At 36.7% G+C, this 22,465-nt stretch overlaps 1 protein-coding gene across 7 annotated transcripts in view; it reads right to left on the minus strand.

Annotated features, from left to right (window-relative positions):
• Window positions 1–22,465, minus strand: part of CSMD3 (CUB and Sushi multiple domains 3) — a 2,085,767-nt gene that overhangs the window by 1,230,180 nt on the left and 833,122 nt on the right. For 3 of the 7 annotated variants that reach the window (XM_073679787.1, XM_073679785.1, XM_073679784.1), the window contains exon 7: window positions 14,775–15,068. The exons of the other annotated variants lie outside the window; for them this stretch is intronic. In XM_073679787.1, coding sequence (XP_073535888.1) covers window positions 14,775–15,068 — 294 coding nt within the window. The remainder of the gene's footprint in view (window positions 1–14,774; window positions 15,069–22,465) is intronic. 7 annotated transcript variants of the gene reach the window in all.

Here is a 22,465-nt window from a genome sequence, read left to right on the forward strand (position 1 = left end):
CTGACCACCCTAAGCCGCGGGACTGGGCTGCCACTACTACTCCCAGCGTCTCACTATTGCCCGGTTCCGTGTGCCCCACGGCCCAGGGGGCGAGTCATAAGCACTTATGATCAGTAGGGTCTTTTCTCTCTCTCCTGTAAAATGTAAAATCTTATAGTCAGTGGGGCTCTCTCTGGCTCTATCTATCCTGTAGAGCGTAATCTCAGCTCTTGTGATCAGCAGGTCATTTCTCTCTCTTCTGCATAGTGTAAGCTCCTATGGTCATTGGAGTTGTCTCTCTCTCTCGTCTGCAAATTGTCAGCTGTTATGGTCCGCAAGGTTCTCTTTCCCTCCTACCCTTATGTGCATTTTCTGAGTAATTTCAAGCTTTCATATGTTTAGATTCTCGCTAATTTTTCCGTCATTAATTAAATTTTTGAAGAAAGTGATTTGAAGCTGGGAAATTTAAACTTCAAGAGATCTGCTCATCTTTACTATTGAAACATATAAAAAAAGTTTTGCACTGCTGTAATCAAACTTATCTAGAGAATGATGTCCCGAGGTTATTTTTACAGCATAATAAATGCAGTAATAACAAAGCCAAAAACACAATGGCTGAACTGCGGGTTTTTTTTCACCAAATCAACCCCACTTGTGCAATTCCTCCCAATTGCAAAATTTATTTTTTTACCAACTCACCCATCATGAAAATTTTTTACTATTTTTTACTTTATATCAATGTTTCTCAAACTCCATTCCTCACGTCCCCCCAACACATCATGTTTTCAGGATTTCCTTAGTACTGCACAGGTGATGGAATTATTATTAAAGCATTAGAATCTGCCACAGGTTCACTCACCATTGCAATACTAAGGAAATCCTGAAAACATGACGTGTTGCGGGACCGTGAGGATGGAGTTTGGGAAACACTGGTTTAAATCATGGAAAATTGAAATTCAAAACACAATTCGTCCTGACGAGAAAAAATGAATCCTTATAAGGCAACGTTAATAGAAAAATGCCGAAAAGTACTATGGATTAAATAACTCTCATTAGTGATTCCATTGTCCTGTTTTATTGCATGTGTTAAATCTCATCAGAGAACTGTATGTGAACTTATGAGATTACTTCTGGTGTATACTTCATTTAGCTCATTACTGTTGAGGTTTCTGCACAATCTAACTTTACAAAAACAGCAATGTAAAATATTTATATGGAACAGATAAATTGTAACCTTTCAGTGATTTTCCATTTTCAGTTCAGATGGCAAACAAGCAATTAATTGCTTTGAGACATGCAGAGTTCATGTGCTTGCTCGAGAAACTAAAGGAATTTAAGTGACAGAAAGCTCTGTCAAGTGAATTTATCCTATTAATGGGCAGGATGTTTTTTTTTTAAAGTCTACTTCCATGCTAGCCTCCCTTAATATCTCCGTACTTTGGTGATGACGTACAATATGTTGTTCTATGTAATCGACACAAAGCATGGAGGAAACATGGTGGAGTTGTCTTGCAACATTTTTGTTTTCCATGTTGGTAACTTTGCATATGTAAAAGAATACTACAGATTTGTGCATTCTTACCTTTCCATGAAACTTAATAAATTATGCTGACACAAGCAACCACTAGATGGCCAGAAATGACATAAACATCTTCCGATAAAGTATCATGAAATCATGTTATCATGTAAAATCTGATTGTCAAATGACACTTAACATCTCAATCCAACAGGAAAGATAAGAATGGACTGACTGTTAGAGAAAGGGTCTATGGAAATTATTGACATCCAATAGATCGCACTAGGGACAATGATATTCACTTAGGCTGTTCAGATGACCATTTTTTACATGGTCTGAATATATGTGTGATCAAAATGGCAGCTTTCACTGGTCTCTAACATATTTCAGATTAGACTCACCTATTGAAGTCTAGCATCCAAATGTTATAGATACTGTATATTGCCATTATTAACATAGGAAACTGATTTTGGCATTGTGGACTGCATATAATGACCTATTATTAACAAACTGTTTGTTTTTTTCTGAATGAATGAATGAAAGACAGATGACTTTTTATACCCTCATGAGAATTATGCCTTAGGGGAGTGGTCCAAACCCTTCCTTACAATGAAAGGTCACAAGTCATATCTAGAGCCTTTCCCTTCCTGTGTAGTGATATTCAGCTCATGTCTCCCTCATAATAGTGACGCAAAGAGCCCACATTATCGGTAGAATGACAACCAAAGTTTCCCCAGAGAAATAACACTGAAAAGAATACACAGTTGTATCCAGGGGTTCCCACCTCACCCTAATTGGGTATCTTTGCATCCAACACCCCCAAAATGCTATCATATTGAGCTTCAGTCATCTCCCCAATCTGTCAGTATAATTCGATCTCCAGCTTAGAACTTACTTAATTTGTCTCTCCATCTCTAAAGGCCAGTATATGTGCATTGAGATCTGCTCTTCTCTATGGGGCTACTCACAAAAGTCTATAATTGAAAAGCTTCCCTTCATAGTTGTTTTCTAGACCTGGTGCTAATGCACCAAGCTGACACACAGCTGCAAGCCACACATCAAGGACCCACGAGCCACAAGATGTAAATTCATGCCTTAAAGGGGTTTTCCCATGAATAAAAGTTAATTTTAATCAATAGACCTTGGAATAATAATAAATTCCAAAATTGAATGTATTTAAATAAAATGTTCCTGTGCTGAGATAATCTTATAAATGTGTCCCTGCTGTGTACTGTGTAATGGCTGTGTCTGACCGTACAGGGACATGGTCTGATCATACCACAGCTCCTGGGCAAGGGAGGAAGCAAAAGAGTATACAGACATTACAGCACGGGATCACAGCTGATTCTTTCTTTGAAGTTTTACCTCAGAAAAAGAATCAGCTTTGATCCCATGCTGTAATGTCTGTTTGCTCTTTTTCTTACTCCCCTGCCCAGGAGATGAGGTATGAGCAAGGTCAGACACAGCCATTACACAGGGGAGCATTTTTAAGTTTATCTCAGCACAGGAACATTTTATTTAAACACATCCAATTGTGGAGCTTATTATTATTCCAAGATCTATTGATTAAAATGAAATTTCGTTCATGGCAAAACCTCTTTAAGGTATGATAGTTCTAATCAAGAAAACAGAAACAAGAAGCTGATGAGAGATGTAACTAAGGTGGGCAGACAGAATTAACACTGTTTACTTATTATGCAGGTATGAATATTGCAATTTGGTATCATGTATGAAATGCCTAAATTTATGTATGGAACCAAAAGAAATAAAGTCCAGCGGAGGAACCCTTATTTCGGCATTTTTCTTAAAATATTTTATTCTTCGACAATTCATTAAAGAACATCATTCCTTTTCGGACCAGGTATGTACATACAGTGGGCACTTTATGGCAGTATAGAGGACACAGCTGTTTAGGAACAGACTACGCGTTTCAACCGTATAGGTCTTCTTCTAGGTCTTAACTAGAAGAAGACCTATACAAAGACCTAGAAGAAGACCTATACGGTTGAAACATGCAGTCTGTTCCTAGTCAGCTGTGTCCTCTACACTGCCATAAAGTGCCCACTGTATCTACATACCTGGTCCGAAAAGGAATGATGTTCTTTTAAGAATTGTTGAAGAATAAAAAGATTTTAAGAAAAATGCCGAAATAAGGGTTCCTCCACTGGACATTATTTGTTTTGGTTCCAAGCGATTGCAGGAGGGTGTGCCTCCTTCATCTCCATGCGGATCCCTGGCAGATGATCGGACCAAGGAGAAACTACGATCTGGGTAAGCTGGCTACTATTGACTTTTTGCATGTAAATTTATGTATGGTATGCCTACATTCAAGAAATTCATGAATTTAAGGAAACCCAGACAGCCCCTCACAAAATGTTGGAAATCACATACTTATATATTTCTTCAGATCTCTCCAGCCATAACCTGAATCCTAGAAACTTCTAAACTGGAATGAAGTCTACCCTAAACAGGACACATCTGTATATTAAAGAAAAAAGCAACTCATCTTTTATGTTGTAATGTTTGCCTATATCTTATTGGTCCTCTTTAGGCATATATTATTAAACAGAAAAGAAAAATTTGTCTTTTTTTTAGCAGGTTACATTATTAATTGAGGGAAGTACAGTAGTTAGCATTTTGTTCTGTTTTTAACACTCATCACTCATTTGATTCAGATCATAGGACTGTTAAGTGAATTCTGGGAAACCAGTCACTGATGCTTAATGGAAGCTGCAATGTCTTCTACTTAACAGCAAGATGATTTCAAACATTAAGCCGTAATGTTGTAGTTAGTGCATGGAATGATGTGACAATAAGTAATGGTAATACGGTATCATGTTCTGCCTAATTAAGCACTGTACAATAAAGGATATTGCAATGTTAATGAGCAATATGTCTGATAATTGCTAAGCATCTTAAGCTTGTTTGTGTAGCGCATTATAGTAGTAAGTAAATTCCTTATGTATAGTGTATAAATACGGGTATCAATGGATGTGCAAAGTTTCACTGAAAGACTAAAGTTTCGAGCAACATGCAGTTGTCTAGGTAAACTATACAGATTGTGATGCCCACAGTCACATAAAGGACAGAAGCCGACGGCCATAAATTCTCACATCCAAGAGAATTGAGCCAATTATGCAAATGACGCTATGAAAGTTTGATCAGAGTGTGATCACAGTGTGCTCTGATTCTCTAGGATGAGGAGAAGATGAAGAAAAAAAATTCTTCATTCTGTTAAGTGAGTGGAAATCGAATTGCACTCAGATGTCATCCAATTTTTCAAAGCATTTATTGACTTACATGGCAGAGTACAATTCGAATATTCGATCAAACTCAGCCATGCAGCAATATTTTCCTCAAACAGTTCCTGTACAAGGAAAAATGCAGACACATGCATTGCCCTGTAGATTATCATTGGTCTGAGTGCAATCCGTTATTTTGTTGGATCTCACTCAGACCAAAAATATGTTCGTCTGCACCTTTCAATCCTGATCTGACTGCGCGTCATCAAATTCACAGTCAAAAAGGGGATTTAATAAATAAAAATAACAGACTTATGATAAAGTTGTAGACTATTATAGGATACACTGCGATTCTCTACTGTAGATCCCTTCTTCTGCTGTTACCATTCATGACCCGCTTCTCGCCAGGTTACATTACAAATAGCTAGTCAATTTGATCCCATGAGTTGGGGTATATTTTACCTTGGATTCAATATTCTTTATGATATCTATGGGATACCAAATGATACACCCAGTAGTACACATGGAATAAAAAATAGTGTACTGCTCCCAGGTACAGTTTAGAGAATTTTATGAATTTTGTTTGTTCTTGCTGTCTATTCTACTTTTGTAAACTTTTGCTGTGTTTCCTTCAAATTTGAGAACTTAGACTGAACAAAAAAAAGGTAAGGAATAGAATTTAGTAAGATAATGAACTTCAGTTTTGATTTTCACTCCATGTGATTCCGCTCCATGTTTCAAATTAAATGAGGTTAATTATGTACTGCATCATAGAACACATGTTCCTTGTCATAAGCAAAAGCTATGAAAAAAAATACGTTTTCACACGTTGATGTAAGTGGGCACTTTTTTTTTCTGAAATCCCAAACCAGGTCAAATATTATTCAGTGGTTGAAGAGGTTATTCCATGAAAGACATTCATCATTTTTGTATTAAATGACTGATCCCCATGTGTGAACTCCACCAATTGCAAAATGGGGTTTTAATCCCAAGCATCTATGAATTAGTGTATAGATTCATAGAAGATTAATGTTGATTTAAAATTCTTGAAATTTGCAGTTCGAACGATTTCCATCACTTTGGAATTCTGTTTGGGGAGTATCACAAAAAAAATTCCCCGGGGCCATTTCACATAGTGCTCAAACATCAACAAGCAGGCTAATGATTTTTTGACAATCATAGGGATATCACATATATCTCTATCTCTTTTTCTCTTTCTCCAGCTTCCCTTATTTTCTGGGCAATGTGTGGCTTTTCAATTTTGCCATTCATGGCAAATATATTTGACAAATCTATGGGGATCATTTAGAAAACCTGGTGATTATGAGTTTCAAAAGTACCACTCATCTCTACGTTGTACATTTCTCTGTGGTTGGGTTGTGACGGAGAAAATTGAGCACTGTACTCAGTTATCTCTATAAATCTTATGAACATTGAATGGAGAGACAGCGCCATGTGCAACCATGTTGCTTCATTAATTTTGGAATTTTGGGACCCACATTCTCATGACATTTATCACCTATTTTAAAGATATGTAATACATTTGTGTAGTGGGAAAACAATTTGAAATACCTTGTTCAACTTTCTTCAGTAGTGCAATGTTGTGGCCCCAGAAAAAAAATGTTAAATATTAGAATACTCAATAATTTTAATGATGCTTTGATATTGAGTATTCTAATATTTCGATTTTTTTTAATTAAAATAGTTTTAATTTATAGAACAATTAAAAATAAGTTTAATCTGATTAGCCACTTTATTTTTAAATGTTATTTAAATTAAAACTATTTTAAAAGTTATTTCATGTATTATTCATGTATTATTTGAATTTGAATAACAATTAATAATTATAATATTTTTTACTTGTAGTGAGAATAAAATGAATGACAAGTATTTTAATATTAGAAAGAAAAGAATCAATTAACTGACAAATGGAGAAAAAAATGTATAGTTCAAAGAAAAGAAAAAAAAATCTGAAGTTATAATTTATTTAATCAATCACAATAGTCTTTAAGGAAAAATGTAATGCTAGACACTTCACTACATAGATATACCAACAAAAAAAATGAAAATAATAAATATCTATCCCAGAATATGAAGAGATTCCAGCAGCAATGAGTAAAAAATATTTTTATTGATAAATAAAATGACACAGAAAAAAGCTCCAGCAAAGACACAGAAATTCCGGAAAAGCTAGAGAAATGTAGTATAAAGATTCACTAACAAAGTGGAGCCAAGGGTATCTGAGCTGGTGTTGTAAATAATAGCTGTGAGTTACAGCAACACTATAATATACTAGCTATTGAGCCCGTTCTACGCCCGGGTGGCGAGTATTTTTATTGGTATATAGTTTCCCATGCGGGTATGTGCTGCCCCCATCCTAGTATTTGTGCTGCCCCCATCATGTTCCCCTATCCTGTTATGTGCTGCCCTCATCCCTATCCTGGTTTGCATGGCACCCCTCACCCCCAATCCTGGTATGCATGACACCCCTCACCCCCAAATTCTTGTATGCATGGCACCCCTCATCCCTCATCCTGGTATGCATGGCTGCTCCCTTATACCCAATCCTGGTATGCATGGTAACCCATCCCTCAACTCTATCATGGTATGCATGGCACCCCTCACCCCCAATCCTGGTATGCATGGCACCCCTCATCCCCAATTCTGGTATGCATGGTACGCCTCATCCCCAATCCTGATATGCATGGCACCACTCATCCTGGTATGCATGGCTCCCTCATACCCGATCCTGGTATGCATGGTACCCCATCCCTCATCCCTATTATGGTATGCATGGCATCCCATCCCTCATCCTGGCATGCATAGTACCCCTCATCCCTATCCTTGTATGCATGGCACCCCATCCCTCATCCTGATATGCATGGTACCCCTCATCCCTATCCTGGTATACATGGTACCCCTCATCCCTATCCTGGTATGCATAGCCCCAAATCCGAATCCTGGTATGCATGGCACCCTTTCATCCCCAATCCTGGTTTGCATGGCACCCCTTATCTTCAATCCTGGTTTTTGCATGGCACCCCTCATCCCCAATCCTGATATGCATGGCACCCCTCATCCCCAATCCTGGTATGCATGGAACCCCTCATCCCTAATCTTGGTATGCATGGCACCCCTCATTCCAAATCTGGTATACATGGCACCCCTCATCCCTCATTCTGGTATGCATGGCACCTCATCTCTCATCCTGGTATGCATGGCCCCCTCATCCCAAATTTGATTTACATTGCACCCCTCATCCCCCAATCCTGGTATGTATGGTAACCAATCCTTCATCCTGGTAGGCATGACTTCCTCATTCCCAATCCTGGTATGCATAGCACCCCTCATCCTGGTATGCATGGCACCCCATCCCTCATCATCGTATGCATGGTACCCCGCATCCCTATTCTGGTATATATGGTACCCCTCATCCCTATTAGGTATGTAAGGCCTCCTCATCCCTCAATCCTGGTATGCATGGCACTCCATCCCTCATCCTGGTATGCATGGTACCCCACATTCCTATCCTGGTATGCATGGTACCCCTCATCCCTATTCTGGTTTGCATGGTACCCCTCATCCTGGTATGCATGGCACCCCATCCCTCATCCTGGTATGCATGGTACCCAACATCCCTATTCTGGTATGTATGGTACCCCTCATCCTGTTATACATGGCACCCCTCATCCCAATTATGGTTTGTATGGCACCCCTCATCCCCCAATCCTGGTATGTATGGCCTCCTCATCCCCCAATGATGAGATGCATGGCACCCAACCCCTCATCCTGGTATGCATGGCTCCCTCATCCCCAATCCTGGTATGTATGGCCCCCTCATCCCTATCCTGGTATGCATGTCACTCCTCATGACCCAATCCTGGTATGCATGACACCTCATATTCCTATTCTGGTATGCATGGTACCCCTCATCCTGGTATGCATGGCATCCCATCCATCATCCTGGTATGCATGGTACCCCTCATTCCTCTCCTGGTATGCATGGTACTCCTCATCCCCAATGCTGGTATGCATGGCACCCCTCATCCCAATGCTGGTATGCACAGCACCCCTCACCCCCCAATCCCGGTATGCATGGCCCCCCTCACCCCCCAATCCTGGTATGCATGGTCCTCTCAACCCCCAATACTGGTATGCATGGCCCCCCTCAACCCCCAATCCTGGTATGCATGGTACCCCTCATCCCCCAATCCTGGTATGCATGGTCCTCTCATCCCCCAATCCTGGTATGCATGGTCCCCTCACCCCCCAATCCTGGTATGCATGGTACCCCTTACCCCTCAATCCTGATATGTGTGGCCCCCTCATCCCCCAATCCCGGTATGTGTGGCACCCCCATCCCCCAATCCTGGTATGTGTGGCCCCCTCATCCCCCAATCCTGGTATGTGTGGTCCCCTCACCCCCCAATCTTGTTATGTGTGGCCTCCTCACTCCTCAATCCTGGTATGTGTGGCCCCCTCACCCGCTAATCCTGGTATGTGTGGCCCCTTCATCCCTTTCACACTGCACACATGCAAAACAAAATAAACACTTATACTCATCTTTCTTCCCTGTGCTCCAGAGCTGCTGTGGTCTGTTCTGTCGGAGGCCGGGGGAGGAGTGTGTCCAGCGCCATTTTGCTGAAGACACTGCTTGCGCAGTCTATAAAGACTTCATACAGAGGGGCGCTTGTACGATTATATTATAGATAGCCACCATTTTATATACTTCTGCTATGATAATCTTTTATATGGTAGGGTATTTATATTATTAGTCTATCTTATTATTATCTAGCAATCCTGTGATTAATAATTTTTCTTAATAGATCAGCACATAGCATAGTGTAATCGTATCATTACATTTTTAAAGGAAATCTGTCAGCATGAATATCCATTTTAAACTAAAGGTATGGTCAGTATGGTGCTGTCATATAGTATATGGTATGCAGGGGCCTGTGGACTGTGGGTAAGGTCTTTGGCTCAGAAGGCTCAGCCATGACCCTTCCACTGTCTGTGTTGCATTCATTTAAATGTTGGGTTAGTGCCGTATTAGCTGTGGGCGGTGCTCTCGCTGGTGGCGGTCTTCATGAAAATAGCACCTGCACATGCGCAAATCGATCTCTGTCGGTCTCAGGAAAATGGCACAGGAGGTGGCGCATGCAGAGAATTAGATCTTGGCTCAATGACAGCTTGAGCACCGCCCACAGCTAAGATTTAAATGAACCCAAATCAAAATTCAAATGAATGCAGCAGAGGCAGCGGAGGGGCCATGGCTGAACCCTCTGAGCAAAAGACCCTACCAACAGTCCCGCCCACATGTCCCGCCCCAAAGCACAAACACCGAGGAAACTAAAATATATCATTATGATTGAACGAAAACCAGGCTGCAGATTTTTACACTAAAGGTATGTATTAAATCAGCATGACAGCGCAATACTGCCCATATCTTTAGTTTAACATGGATATTCCTGCTCACAGGTTTCCTTTAAGGTTTTAAATTATCATAATATCATATATATATATATATATATATATATATATATATATATATAAGTCTTTTTATCATTATAATTGTCACGGTGTGTCAGATGTGACAAACAGTCGCCCTGCAGTTGATTTCAGGAGATCTCTTAGTTTGGCATTACAGATATCTTCTTAGATCTGTCTCACTCTAGGACCCAGCGGCCACCTTCCTCTTGCTAATTAACACCCTCGCCTGGGTGTATAAATTCCTTCACTTTGCAATAGGGAGGTGCCGGTAATATTCACATGACCCCTTGGGAAGGCTTGGAGCAAGTGCAGTTCTTACTTCCTCTCTGGTGCTAAGAGGACATGTGTGTAATCTCTCTGAAGTCGACTCAAGCTAAGCTACTTCCCACATGTCTGTCTCCACTTGCTGTTTTTAGTGTTAGTGGGTACTGACTAGTGCTCATCCCCTCTATTCCCTAGCCAGACCCTAGCTCTAGGGAGAGACAGGGTTTTAGGTTTCTGCTTGGCAATTGGTGAGCAACCAATATAGGGATGGTAGGGAAGGACAGGGTAATATCAGATCAGCCTAGAAGGTCTTCACCCCCACTGTCCTTAGTGTCTGGGCTCCCTTCCCTTCATCCCTTCGTTTTGCACTTTGTCTTTCCTACACTGTGTGTGACAATAATCCACTTTGGTCAGTGATACATAAAACAGGGCTACACAACACAATGCAACCTTTTGTGCCTTGGAATATTAAATAACAATTTGAAATAGTTGATTGCTAAAAGTTATAATAATGAAAGTGTCCAATAGCATTAATTTCTGGCAAAATGAAGGTACTTAGAACACAAATTGGCCACCTAATGAGAGTGAATCAGGCATCTACCTTTCTTTCTATCTATAAAAAAAAGAAAAAAGGAGGGCACTCAAAAATCGAAATCGTGTGAAAATTTTAATAAGCCATATGTGCTACAGGCAATTTTTTGGGATCCACAATCCACTATTAAACAAACAACACCATGAAGACCAAGGAGATCTCCAAACAAGTCAGAGACAAAGTTGCTGAGAACTCCAAATCATGGTTTGGTTATGAAAAAATATCCCAATCTCTGATGATCATCAAATCTATTATCATCAATGGAAAGAATATCATGCCACAACAAACCTGCTAAGAGAGGGCTGCCCACCAAAACTTTCAGCCTGGGCAAGGAGGACACTTATCAGAGAGGCAACACAGAGACCAAAAATAACCCTGAAGGAGATGCAGAATTCCCAGGCAGAGACACACCATAGAAATTGCTGTTATGGGCAGAGTGGGTAGAAAAAAAACTTTACTTACACACAAATAATGTATGGCTCATTTTGAGTTTACCAAAAGACATGTTGGAGACTCCCCAAATGTATGGAGAAAGGTGCTGTGGTCAGATGAGACCAAAATTTAACTTTTTGGCCATCAAGGTAAACGCTATGTCTAGCACCAAACAAACACAGCTCATCACCCCAAGAACACCATCCCCACAGTGAAACATGGTGGTGGCAGCATTATGCTGTGCTGCTAATTTTCAGCAGCAGAGACAGGGGGAAATGGATGGAGCAAAATATGAGGATATTCTTGAGCAAAGCCTGTTTGTCTGTCTGTGATTTGAGACTCTGACGTAGGTTCACCTTCCAACAAGACAATAACCCAAAACATATTGTTAAAGCAACACTGAGGTTGTTTAAGGGGGAACGTGTAAATGTTTTGGAGTGGCCTACTCAAAGGACATAACTTAATCCAATTGAGAATCTGTGGCCAGACTTGAAGATTGCTGTTCACCAAAGAAAACCATCTGACTAGAAGTAGTTTTGCCTTGAGGAAAGGGCAAAAATCACAGTGACAAGATGTCAAAAGCTCATAGAGACTTATCCAATGAGACTTTCAGCTCTAATTGTCGCAAAGGAAGCTCTACATAGTACTGACTTTATGGGCGTGAATAGTTATGCACACTGAAGTTTTCAGTTATTTTGTCCTATTTGTTGTTGCTTCACAGCAAAAAAAAACCCAAATGTTCACAGTTGTAGGCATGTTCTTTAAATGAACTGATGAAAACCCTAAAAAACGTGTGAAATTCCAGATTGTGAGGTAGCAAAAATGCCAAGGGGGATGAATACTTTAACAAGCCACTGTATCTATCTCATATCTTAGCTAAACTTCTAAAAATGTTTAGATACCATGTTCACATTTTTACACTATTGAAATCCGATTCTTTTCCAATGCACTATTATTTGAGTTTAGATGTTTTTGTTTTATATCTTTATTTTAGGTTTTACTAATGGCCACTTGACATCAAGCAGCATATGCTTTCATATGAATATGATTTTTGTTTTTTAACAACAAAGTGTATTGTTGAAACACTGAGGCTACATTCCCAAAATGAACTTTTGGTGATTTTTTCTGCTCTCATTAAATAAAATAGATTACTTGTATTTTTTCAAAAATACCCAGTTTAAGAAAACTCACCAAAAACTCAATGTGGGAACATATCCTAATACTTCTCTATTATCAAGTAAAAAATTCGCATCAATTAGTACAATAAAGATGTATTGACAGTTTCAGGTTTAGTATGCTTTCAGTGCAAGGAGCGCAAGGATTATAAAGCTTTGCATCAAATCATATAGCATAGAGTACTTCTCACCTTTTTTAATTTTAACCCATTCCTAGTTTTAGCTATAGACTATAAAACTATATTAAAAACAGTTCCTAACTCTAAACAATCTAGGTAAGTAAAAAAACAAATACATTATTTTAATTAGTGATACTAGAACATTATCATTACTATTACTACTACTGCAACTACTATGACAACTACTAATAAATGTTATCCTCATTTATTCATCATAATTAAACAATTTATCATAATACGTGATTGGTAGCTATGTAATTTCTATTCTAAAAAGTAAAGTTATACTGTTAAAATAATAAATATATACATATATAGAGTATATGCATTATACAAACCAGTACTATATTAATACATGGTCACAATCTTGACCCAAGGGAGATGAAAGATATTCCCAGGAAAAAGATTAGAAATGTTTCAATTCTCTCGTCCAATTTTTTTTTTTTTATCAAAAAAGGGCTCCAGTCATGCAGACTTTTAGAACAGAAATATAGGCCTGGAGCACAAACATTTTGATATGATGTTAAGCAATTCTAATATTTTTCTTTCCTAATACTATTGCTCACACAATTAAAAAAGTTGCACCTAATATCTAAAAATGTCCACATATTTTTAGTTTAGTAATTACGAGATATTGACATTTTAAATTTTGTCATCTTTAGACTCTAACACAACCTGCTGACAAAATGACAATTTGTCAGCTTGTTTGTCTTAACCAAAATACAATATCGCTGAACTTACTATTGTCACTTTTTCAAAATGGCCGTCATGAAACAAAAATAAAAACAATTTCAATATATCAAGAAAAATAGATAATTATCACTGGCTGCTTACAGGTTACATTTGGGATACTAATATATGGCCAGTTTTATGTCTTGAGTATATGTGTACTATGTGAAATATTAGGCGACCTCAACTCTCTTCTGACAATCTAACATTAAGTAAACTTATAAGCAGTTTACTTTGGTATCTTAACAATTATTAAATTAGTTGTTTATTCCCATATAATGGCTAAGAGTCCAATATACAGTTAAATGCAGATGACATGATTGATTAATAATAACTGAAATTCTTAGTTGATCTTTTGCTCAAAAGGGGAAGAAGCTGTATCTAGAAAAAAACATTATTAAAGGCAGGTACATTTTTACATTGTGATTTTACAATATTTTAAAAAGTAGAAAGAGTTTTTGCCGTATTATGAAATTAATTTCAAATAAATTAATAAATTGTTAAAAAATGATTTTTTTTTTCTAGACTACAAAAATGTTCAGCAAACAGCAAATTTAAAATAAAGCAAGAAGGAAGTAAAATTTATTAAATTCATTATCCGACTTAATTATGGGATTTGGTCAGTATTGTTATACAATCTTGATAGTTTGGCTGCATCCCAAATATGTATTTGATGCTTTTGAAAATAATATGCCAATGCTTTACCTGCACAATAAGCATTTTGATGATTTTAGATTATCCCAGGTGTTTAAAGAAAATATTATAAAAATGAAGAGAATGTTCATTAAATAAGATATTCAGCATAATTCAAAAAAAGGAAGAAAACATGTTAACATTTCTTCCAGAACAGAACTTGATGAAAATTCAACCATAAATAAATTCATTTTTATGGCCATTGTCAATGATTGTATTGTCATTTCATGCTATGACATATTTGGATCAATTATTGAGTTGGATTGTTTGTTTTATTTAGTTTTTAGCTTCTTGAACCCCTTTTAGTTCCTGGGGGTGATTGTTAAGTATAAAAATAATTTATATATTTTTTAAATATATTTTTCGAAATGGGTTGATTTAAAGAAAAAACAAATTTGTTACTTTTAGCCATGATATGACAAACATAAGTGACCATGGCCGTAATCAATGGCTTTCAAAGGGTCACAAATAAAATAGTATAGATACCTCTATGAGTAACACCTGCAAGTTCTTTAGCTCTTTCTATCTGTACAGAATTTCTTGGCCGTCTTCGTAAACTTTGGGTTTGTGCTGCTGATGAAGACTGCAGGTCCATGGTTATGCTTGATTCCAAATCATGTTCAAGGGCTTGGACCAGGAGTTCTTCAGTAAGTCTTGTGTTTGGGGTTGCAGTTAAACAGGATACAGTAACATCAGGAGAAGTGAGAGCAAGTGTTACAGCACCAGGAGTAGCCTCAATTTGCTCCTCCAACTCAGCGGTGGAAGTGGTTTTGCTGAAACCTGTGGGACACATAGTGGCACTGGATGCTAACTTTTTCTTTTGAATTTTGCATTTTTCTGATTTCTATTAAATTTTTCGCGTTAGAAATAGTCTCAAATTCATTCTTAATGAAGATAGATGACATGGACACAAAAAGACAGTTTTATCCACCTTAGATCAAAAGTATATGATAAATTGAGAAAATGTTATGTCTACCTCTGAATACATGCTATTTATATCTATTATTGCTAATAACTACAGATCTTGCTAGAAAGGCTGTTAGGCAAGATGTATGAGCTTAACTATTCTGCAAAATCATATGAATAATTTAAGGAGATTACTGGCTAGGGGTAAATGTAGATATATATATATTATAATTTAAAGATAATTAGAGAGTCACGTGTGCCTAGTGAATATGTCCTAAGCTAAATCCTGCAGGAACAGAATAAATTAAATAATTACTTACACGGTTAAATTCCAACATTACACATTTCATAGCTAACCATTATATAGTTAAGTTGTCCTCAAGAAAAAAATCAAAACCCTTACATTGTTTTTAGATTTACAAATATAGTACATACATATCTGAGACATTTGTACTGAAAACTTTTCTTTCTCTGTTATTAGTTATAAGGAAGTTGGTGTTGGGACCAGATAAGAGATAGGCAGAGTAGTCACCTCTCTTTGACATCAGCTGTTTTTTTCTTTTTTTACATTGCTCCTATAATAGCTCAAAGATAGTATGTGCCATTCCTGGATCCTGGTTGTAGGTCAAAGTTGCTACAAGATTTCTAGCTCATAGTTAACTTTCCTCCTCACTCTACTGCATTGCATTGCTGTGGTTGCATAGCACTGCCCTAATTTGTGCTGAGGCTGCTGTAATTACAGGACATTATTGGCTTGCAAATTCACTTGTTAAACAGAAAAACTTGTAATTCTTTGTTTAGGTTAGTTACTAAAGTTCTTTTAGTGATTTATTTGTCACTATTACCAGATATCTACAATCTCCATGTTAAAATTCTAAGCTTGCAAGTGGAAAATGGTGCTAAATAACTTGGAAAAGTGCATTTAGAAACTAGATTGTTTGTCCTAAGAGATATTTCAATGTCGATTTTTTTATTTCCTATTCATGAGATTGTCACCCTAAACTAAAATATAACAAGTCTCCTTTTAATATTATCATTTTTTAAATCACAACTATGACTGTATTTTGAAGCTCCTCCTTCAAGATATCTATTGGATTATCATAGTTAACAAAAAAGGATGGTAAATAAAATATTATACCTTATATTCCCTTAATAGATATTTTTCTGGTTTCCAATGGCACTTTAATTAATACGGTAGCCACCGCACATTAGCCTAATTTTTCTATTTAGCTTTCAAAATAGTTTGTCGAGACAAAAGATCAATTCTTTACTTCCTTAGGGAAATCAGGTCTAGAATACAATGCAGCTGTGAACTATGCTAAAAAGTAAAATAAACATCTTTAACACCATTGTAAAATTATTTTTTTCTGCAGCAATAATAAGGAGTTATTGCCGGTATTACCTATTATTGTTCTTTCTCTGAAGTTCTTGCATAGCTTCAACAAAGCATGCAATTTCGCTTCAACCTCCTGTCTTGTGACAACCACACTTATGAATTTGTTCTTATGAAGAATGACAATACAGCCATACAAAGAAATCTATAATGTAGTTTCTACTAAATGAATACCGTAGTTCTTGGGTCAACATATATCAAGATATGCACCATGAAATACCTAACTTGGTTTTGTGGTACACTCTCAAAATATTTATGCTCTGTGTCTATATGTGGCCACCCAATTGTTGTGATAGTAATTGCAGCCAGTCAAGAAATTACTGTATTTTTCGGACTGTAAGACGCACTTCAAATTTTGGGGTGGAAAATAGGAAAAAAAATTTTTTATAAGATGGGTGTCCATATTATAGTCCACATAGGTATCTTACCTGGGTGGCAGTGGAGCAGGGGTCATAGAAGGCATGTTCCCTCAGGAAGGTGTTGGCGGCAGAAGTGAAGCAATGCTGCAGACACTGGATGGAAGAAGGGACCTCAGGTAAATGGCCAGTAAAGATCCCAGTCTGCACATGTGCCGGCTCAGGCAGCCATTTCCCCGTAGATCATGGCTTCAGGAAGATAGGTGTAGCCGCCAGAAAAGTAATATCACTGCTGGATTCCTGAGGGAGGGAGGGACTCTGCTTCTTGAAATCCCGCTCCACCCCAATCGCAACTCCCCGGTAAGCTATGTTTGGACCATAAGATGCACCCCCCATTTTCCTCCCAAATTGGGGGAAAAAAGTGCGTCTTATGGTCCCAAAAATACGGTATTCTTTTTATATTCAGTCAAGAAATTAGACTTTTTATACTGAATTTGTTTCTTGAGAAATTTGAGTTCTCAACCAAATTCAAGCAAAGATAAATATATTTGCATTTTTATATTTAATATACTCTTCGATTTAGTATTTATTTCATTTGTTCATGTTAAAAAAACCTTACATTTTGATCTTGCTTCATCTCCCTTTAGATAAATACCCAAAAGGAAAACTGGACAAAATTAAGTTAAAGTTTAATAATTTAATAAAATAAATACTAATTAGATGAAGCATAACAATTGAACATGTTTTATTCAAGCGGTGTTCATTTATTAACAGTTCAAAAGACTTCCAGTAACAGCAAAATATATCATAGTAGTTTAATCAAAATAACCTAATTATTTTAACACTATTGTAATTTAAAGTTCAGAGAAATCTAACATTTTGGTAGGATAAATTGGAGGACTCAATATTAGAGTTGAACAAATCTCTCAAAATTTGATTCATGTAGATTCTATTCATCTATTGAGTCCCACAATCAGCTCTTCTTATTTCTTATACCTCTAGGTCTTCTTGTGGGTGCCACTACTGCTGACTAAGACACATCACATGGTATTCAACACACGTTATTAATGTATGTTGAATCCCAAGTTATATGATGAAGGGTTCTGTACCCAAAACATTATTTTCCTCCTGTACCTATTGCAGTATGATTAATAGATATGAAAAATTACTAATTAACCTTTTGAAGCATTCTTCTGTGCTACTTGTTGCTCAGTTCCTTCCTACATTCATTGCTACTTAAAATATATTCTGCTTAACTCAGTAAGCCATAACATGGATATTTAAGACAAGACATTACATCTTAGCATACTTTTGATCTTCATGCTATATATAAAATTATGTGTGGCATTTTTTTTAAATCTGCTATTAAAAATAAAATATAAAATTAAAAGTTTTTCTTTTTACAAACAGCCCATTTGGTGAAGGTAATAGGGCACACGGTTCTAAAACTAGAACAAGCAGATTGGATTCAACAATTATAGTCCCTGACATCTTCTGACCTTAATAGAATTTATTAAGTTTAATAATGATTTATTTTATAGGCTTATCTAGAAATTTTTAAGATAGCACATGCTTTATCGGTGTAGTGTCAACTTTGATTTGTTAAGAGTTTTAGAATTTGTAAATAGGTGAATATTTTTTTAGTAGCAAAATATATTAAGGTACATGCACACATTAAGTACGAGCTGCTTATTGTCGCTTTTTTTTTCACGAAAAACTGGAGCATTCCCTAGTACCAGCAAAGTGAATGAGATTCCTGGAATCTTCTGCACAAGTTGCTTATGTTTCACATCTGCAGCATGTAAAATCTTTCAGCGTTTTTGCAATGTTTTTCACCCATTCCAATGCATGGGAAAAATATGCAATTAAAATACGAATAAAAAGTACAAGTAAATAACATGGCAAATATGCACATATTTTACACTGAATTTTTCTTGCCAAGTGACACGGTTTTTGGTGCTGAAATGTCTCCAGCAAATACTTAACGTGTGCACTAGTGATAAGCGAGTATGTTTTGCTAACCTTTTCACCGAGTATGCTCGGGCAAGCACCGAGTATTTACAGGAGCTCGGCGCTATGTTTGAGTCACTCCCGTGTGCATGATTTGCAACTATTTGACAGCTTTAATACATGTGAGTAATGTGTAAGAAATTGACATTCCTCACATGTATTAAAGCTGTCAGTCGCAAATCATGCACATGGGAGTGATTCAAACATAACACCGAGCAGCTGTAACTACTCGGTGCTTGCCCGAGCATACTCGGCGAAAGGGTTAACAAAACATACTCGCTCATCACAACTGTGCACATACCCTTAGACTGTTGCATATTTAGATATTGTACATACTAATGAAGCACCTAATATTTCCAACTTCCTACCTGTACAGTATATGAACAACATTTACAGATTAAAATTCAGAACGTGTTAAATTTCCAAAGCAACTATAAAGGCATCTTCTTTATTCATCTTTTAAAAATCAAAAAAGATACAGATTTTATGAGTTACAAGATTTGACAGTGTTGAAAGATCATCTCAGAAACATGTCTGGATTAAAAACAGTGCACAGCAAATGAAATATTTATTTAGGGAAATGTCAATTTTGTAGTCAAATGAGTCCAATTTTTTTCCCATGAGCTTTAAAGTTGAATTTTTATCTTCGCCTCTGAGCCCCCGATCTGGATTTGTTATACATTGTAAATTCTACTCTGTTAGCAAGCAAAGGAACTTTAATAGCAATCTACATAGGCAGTAATAAATAATGGCGTATATACTATATTTACTTGTTGCAAAGCTATCAATCACAGCTCTGAAGCTATATTTTGCAATACACTATATTTACATATTTATAGAAAATATTTCTGAAAAAAAATGATATTTCAGTATTTCAATAATTACATCTATATGACATTTTAATGTTAAATTATATTCTTTAAGCATGTTTCTAAAATAATCAATTCTGATAGAATTCTAATATGTAAATGTTGTTCAGTTGCATTTTAGAATAAAAAAAACACCAAAACCTTTTTTTATTACTGTTCTGAAATTTTGGGGGAAAATTTAATTTTTCCAATAAAATTATATAAAATATCATTTTAGATGAGTTTGAGAAAATATTAGTATATTTTTAGTTACATAGTTCTATCAAATTCAACTTTTCTCAATCAATTATACATTATCTATTGCTTGATTATTTATAATCTACTATGCTATTTGTGGTAAAGAAAGCATCTGGCCCTTATTCATATGTTAATATTAGAAATGAGCGAATATATTTGAATGAAATTGAATTCTACTCAAATGTCACCAATATCCGCATTCATCAAAATGCAGATTTTGGGAAAGTCACTTCTGCACTGAATCAGCAAAATGACGGTCTATGGCTAGCATTTTTCTGAACCATCAAAAGGTAAAAAAAAATACTTATACTCACCTTATGGCTCACCTCTCTGGCCCCTCCAATCCTCATTGCATCTTATTATAACCGCCAAGTGTGATGAATATCCAGGCCTCTCCAAGCTAGACTAGGACTTCCGGCTTTGATGAGGCTCAGATTCTGCTCATGCGCATGCAAAGTCGCAGTGCATGTTGTAACTTCATGATATTACAAACACTTATTCAGAACTGTTAAGGACCTCATCAGAGTAGGAAGTCTTGGACTAACTTGCAGAGAATTTCCACGGGATGAAAAACTCTTGGCAGTGATAAGAAAATGTGACGAGGGCCAGACGGGTGATGGTCAGGAGCGGAGGAGTCTGAGAGATGAGCGGTAAGGTGAGTATAAGCTTTTTTTTTGTTATTTTTCATCTTACATTTATTTATTCAATTTACGTCTAAAGAAACGCCAGAGTATAATAAGGAATATTCAGTTTGTGGAGAATAACTTGTTCACAAACTACAATTTTGCCAGATCTGCTCATCTCTAGTTGATATAGTATTTGTCATTAATACCTTTTGTAGTAGGGCATTCCACAGTCTGACTACTGTAACTATGAGAACTAACTATGTGCCAGATCTTTGTATTGACCACACACAAACACACACACATATATATATATATATATATATATATATATATATATATATATATATATATATATATTCATACATATATATACACACATGTAATTTAGATCACCTATAAGGCATATTTTCTGTAAGCTAAACAATCTCAACTTTTCTCACCTATCATTATAAAAGAGATCTTCCATCCATGTAATGATCTAGTGGCCCACTTTTGAGCCCAAAACTGGATGCCATATGCAAGATGTGGCCTTTCATGGAATTTATAGCCGTGTATAATACATTGGGATTAAAGGTGATTGTCATTTTTTATACATACTAAAAATTTGTTTGCTTTTGCAGCTGCTGCTTGACATTGTTCACTGCTGATTAGCTTACTTGTAACCAGAAAATCCATGTCTTTCTTCTGTTCTGTAATTTCTAGTATATTTTCATTCAAGAGGTTCTGTCAGCAGGATTTTGAGCTCTTAGCTAAAGACAAGTGCTTTGAAGCTGATTAAAATGGTATCTTTTTGAAAGAAATACATTTTGTTCTTCTTCTGTTATCAGCCATGGAAGTTTTATGCTGATGAGGTACAAGTGCAATGGAGCTAGACATTGCACCAGATCTTTTCCTGCCTGTTTGAGTATTATACACACCCCTGTCTCCATTCCATGACTGACAGGTCACTGCTTTTTCTTGACCTGCCTATTCTGGCTGAGTTTGTCACTTTGAAGTTACTGCGCATGCCCAGCCACCAGAAATGATGCCACCTGCATGAGATTTTGACCAGATGTAGCAGGTCACGAAAAAGCAGTGACATGTCTGTCATACACCAGAGGCAGCGGGGGGTACAAATAATACTCAGACAAGTACGCAAAGACCAAGTGTAACATCTTGCCCCACTACACTTCCATGTCATTAGCATAACACTTCCATGGCTAATTACATTTCAATGACAAAAACAGCAAAACAGATTTCTTCAAAAAAGGATATAATTTTAATCATTTTCAAAGTGCCATTACAGCCATATCTTTTGTTAAAAGTCAAAAATCCTGTTGACAGATCCTCTTTAACGTAAAGTACCTAAGATTGCTTAGGTACATTACTTTACGTTTATCATTAAAAAATATTCTATCACTATGACTGCATGTAACTGGATTGTGCTTTAGTCAACCATTCAGAACAAATTACTACCTCTTATATAAAATTTGCCATCTTAATTTATTTCCTGTCAACAGCCAATAATAGTAATGATTAATAATTTTATTTTACAATTATTATTTATAGTTGTTTTAAAACTGCTATTTTTAAACAGTTATAACTGGGACTTCTGGACAAAGGCAAACAAACTATTGCTGCAAACTTTTAAGGTATATTTCTGGGAATATTAGATATTCCATGGAATTAAATAAATAAATTAGATTACAAATATAAAGAACCATATGCACACTTAACTCTTCCTGTAACTACCGTATAGTTTTTATGAATTGCCAACATCCATGGCCAAGTATTATTCCAA

This window comes from Phyllobates terribilis, unplaced genomic scaffold (genome assembly GCF_046119375.1).
Source record: "Phyllobates terribilis strain yellow unplaced genomic scaffold, ASM4611937v1 Scaffold_4__5_contigs__length_816908805, whole genome shotgun sequence".
NCBI classification, from domain to species: domain Eukaryota; kingdom Metazoa; phylum Chordata; class Amphibia; order Anura; family Dendrobatidae; genus Phyllobates; species Phyllobates terribilis.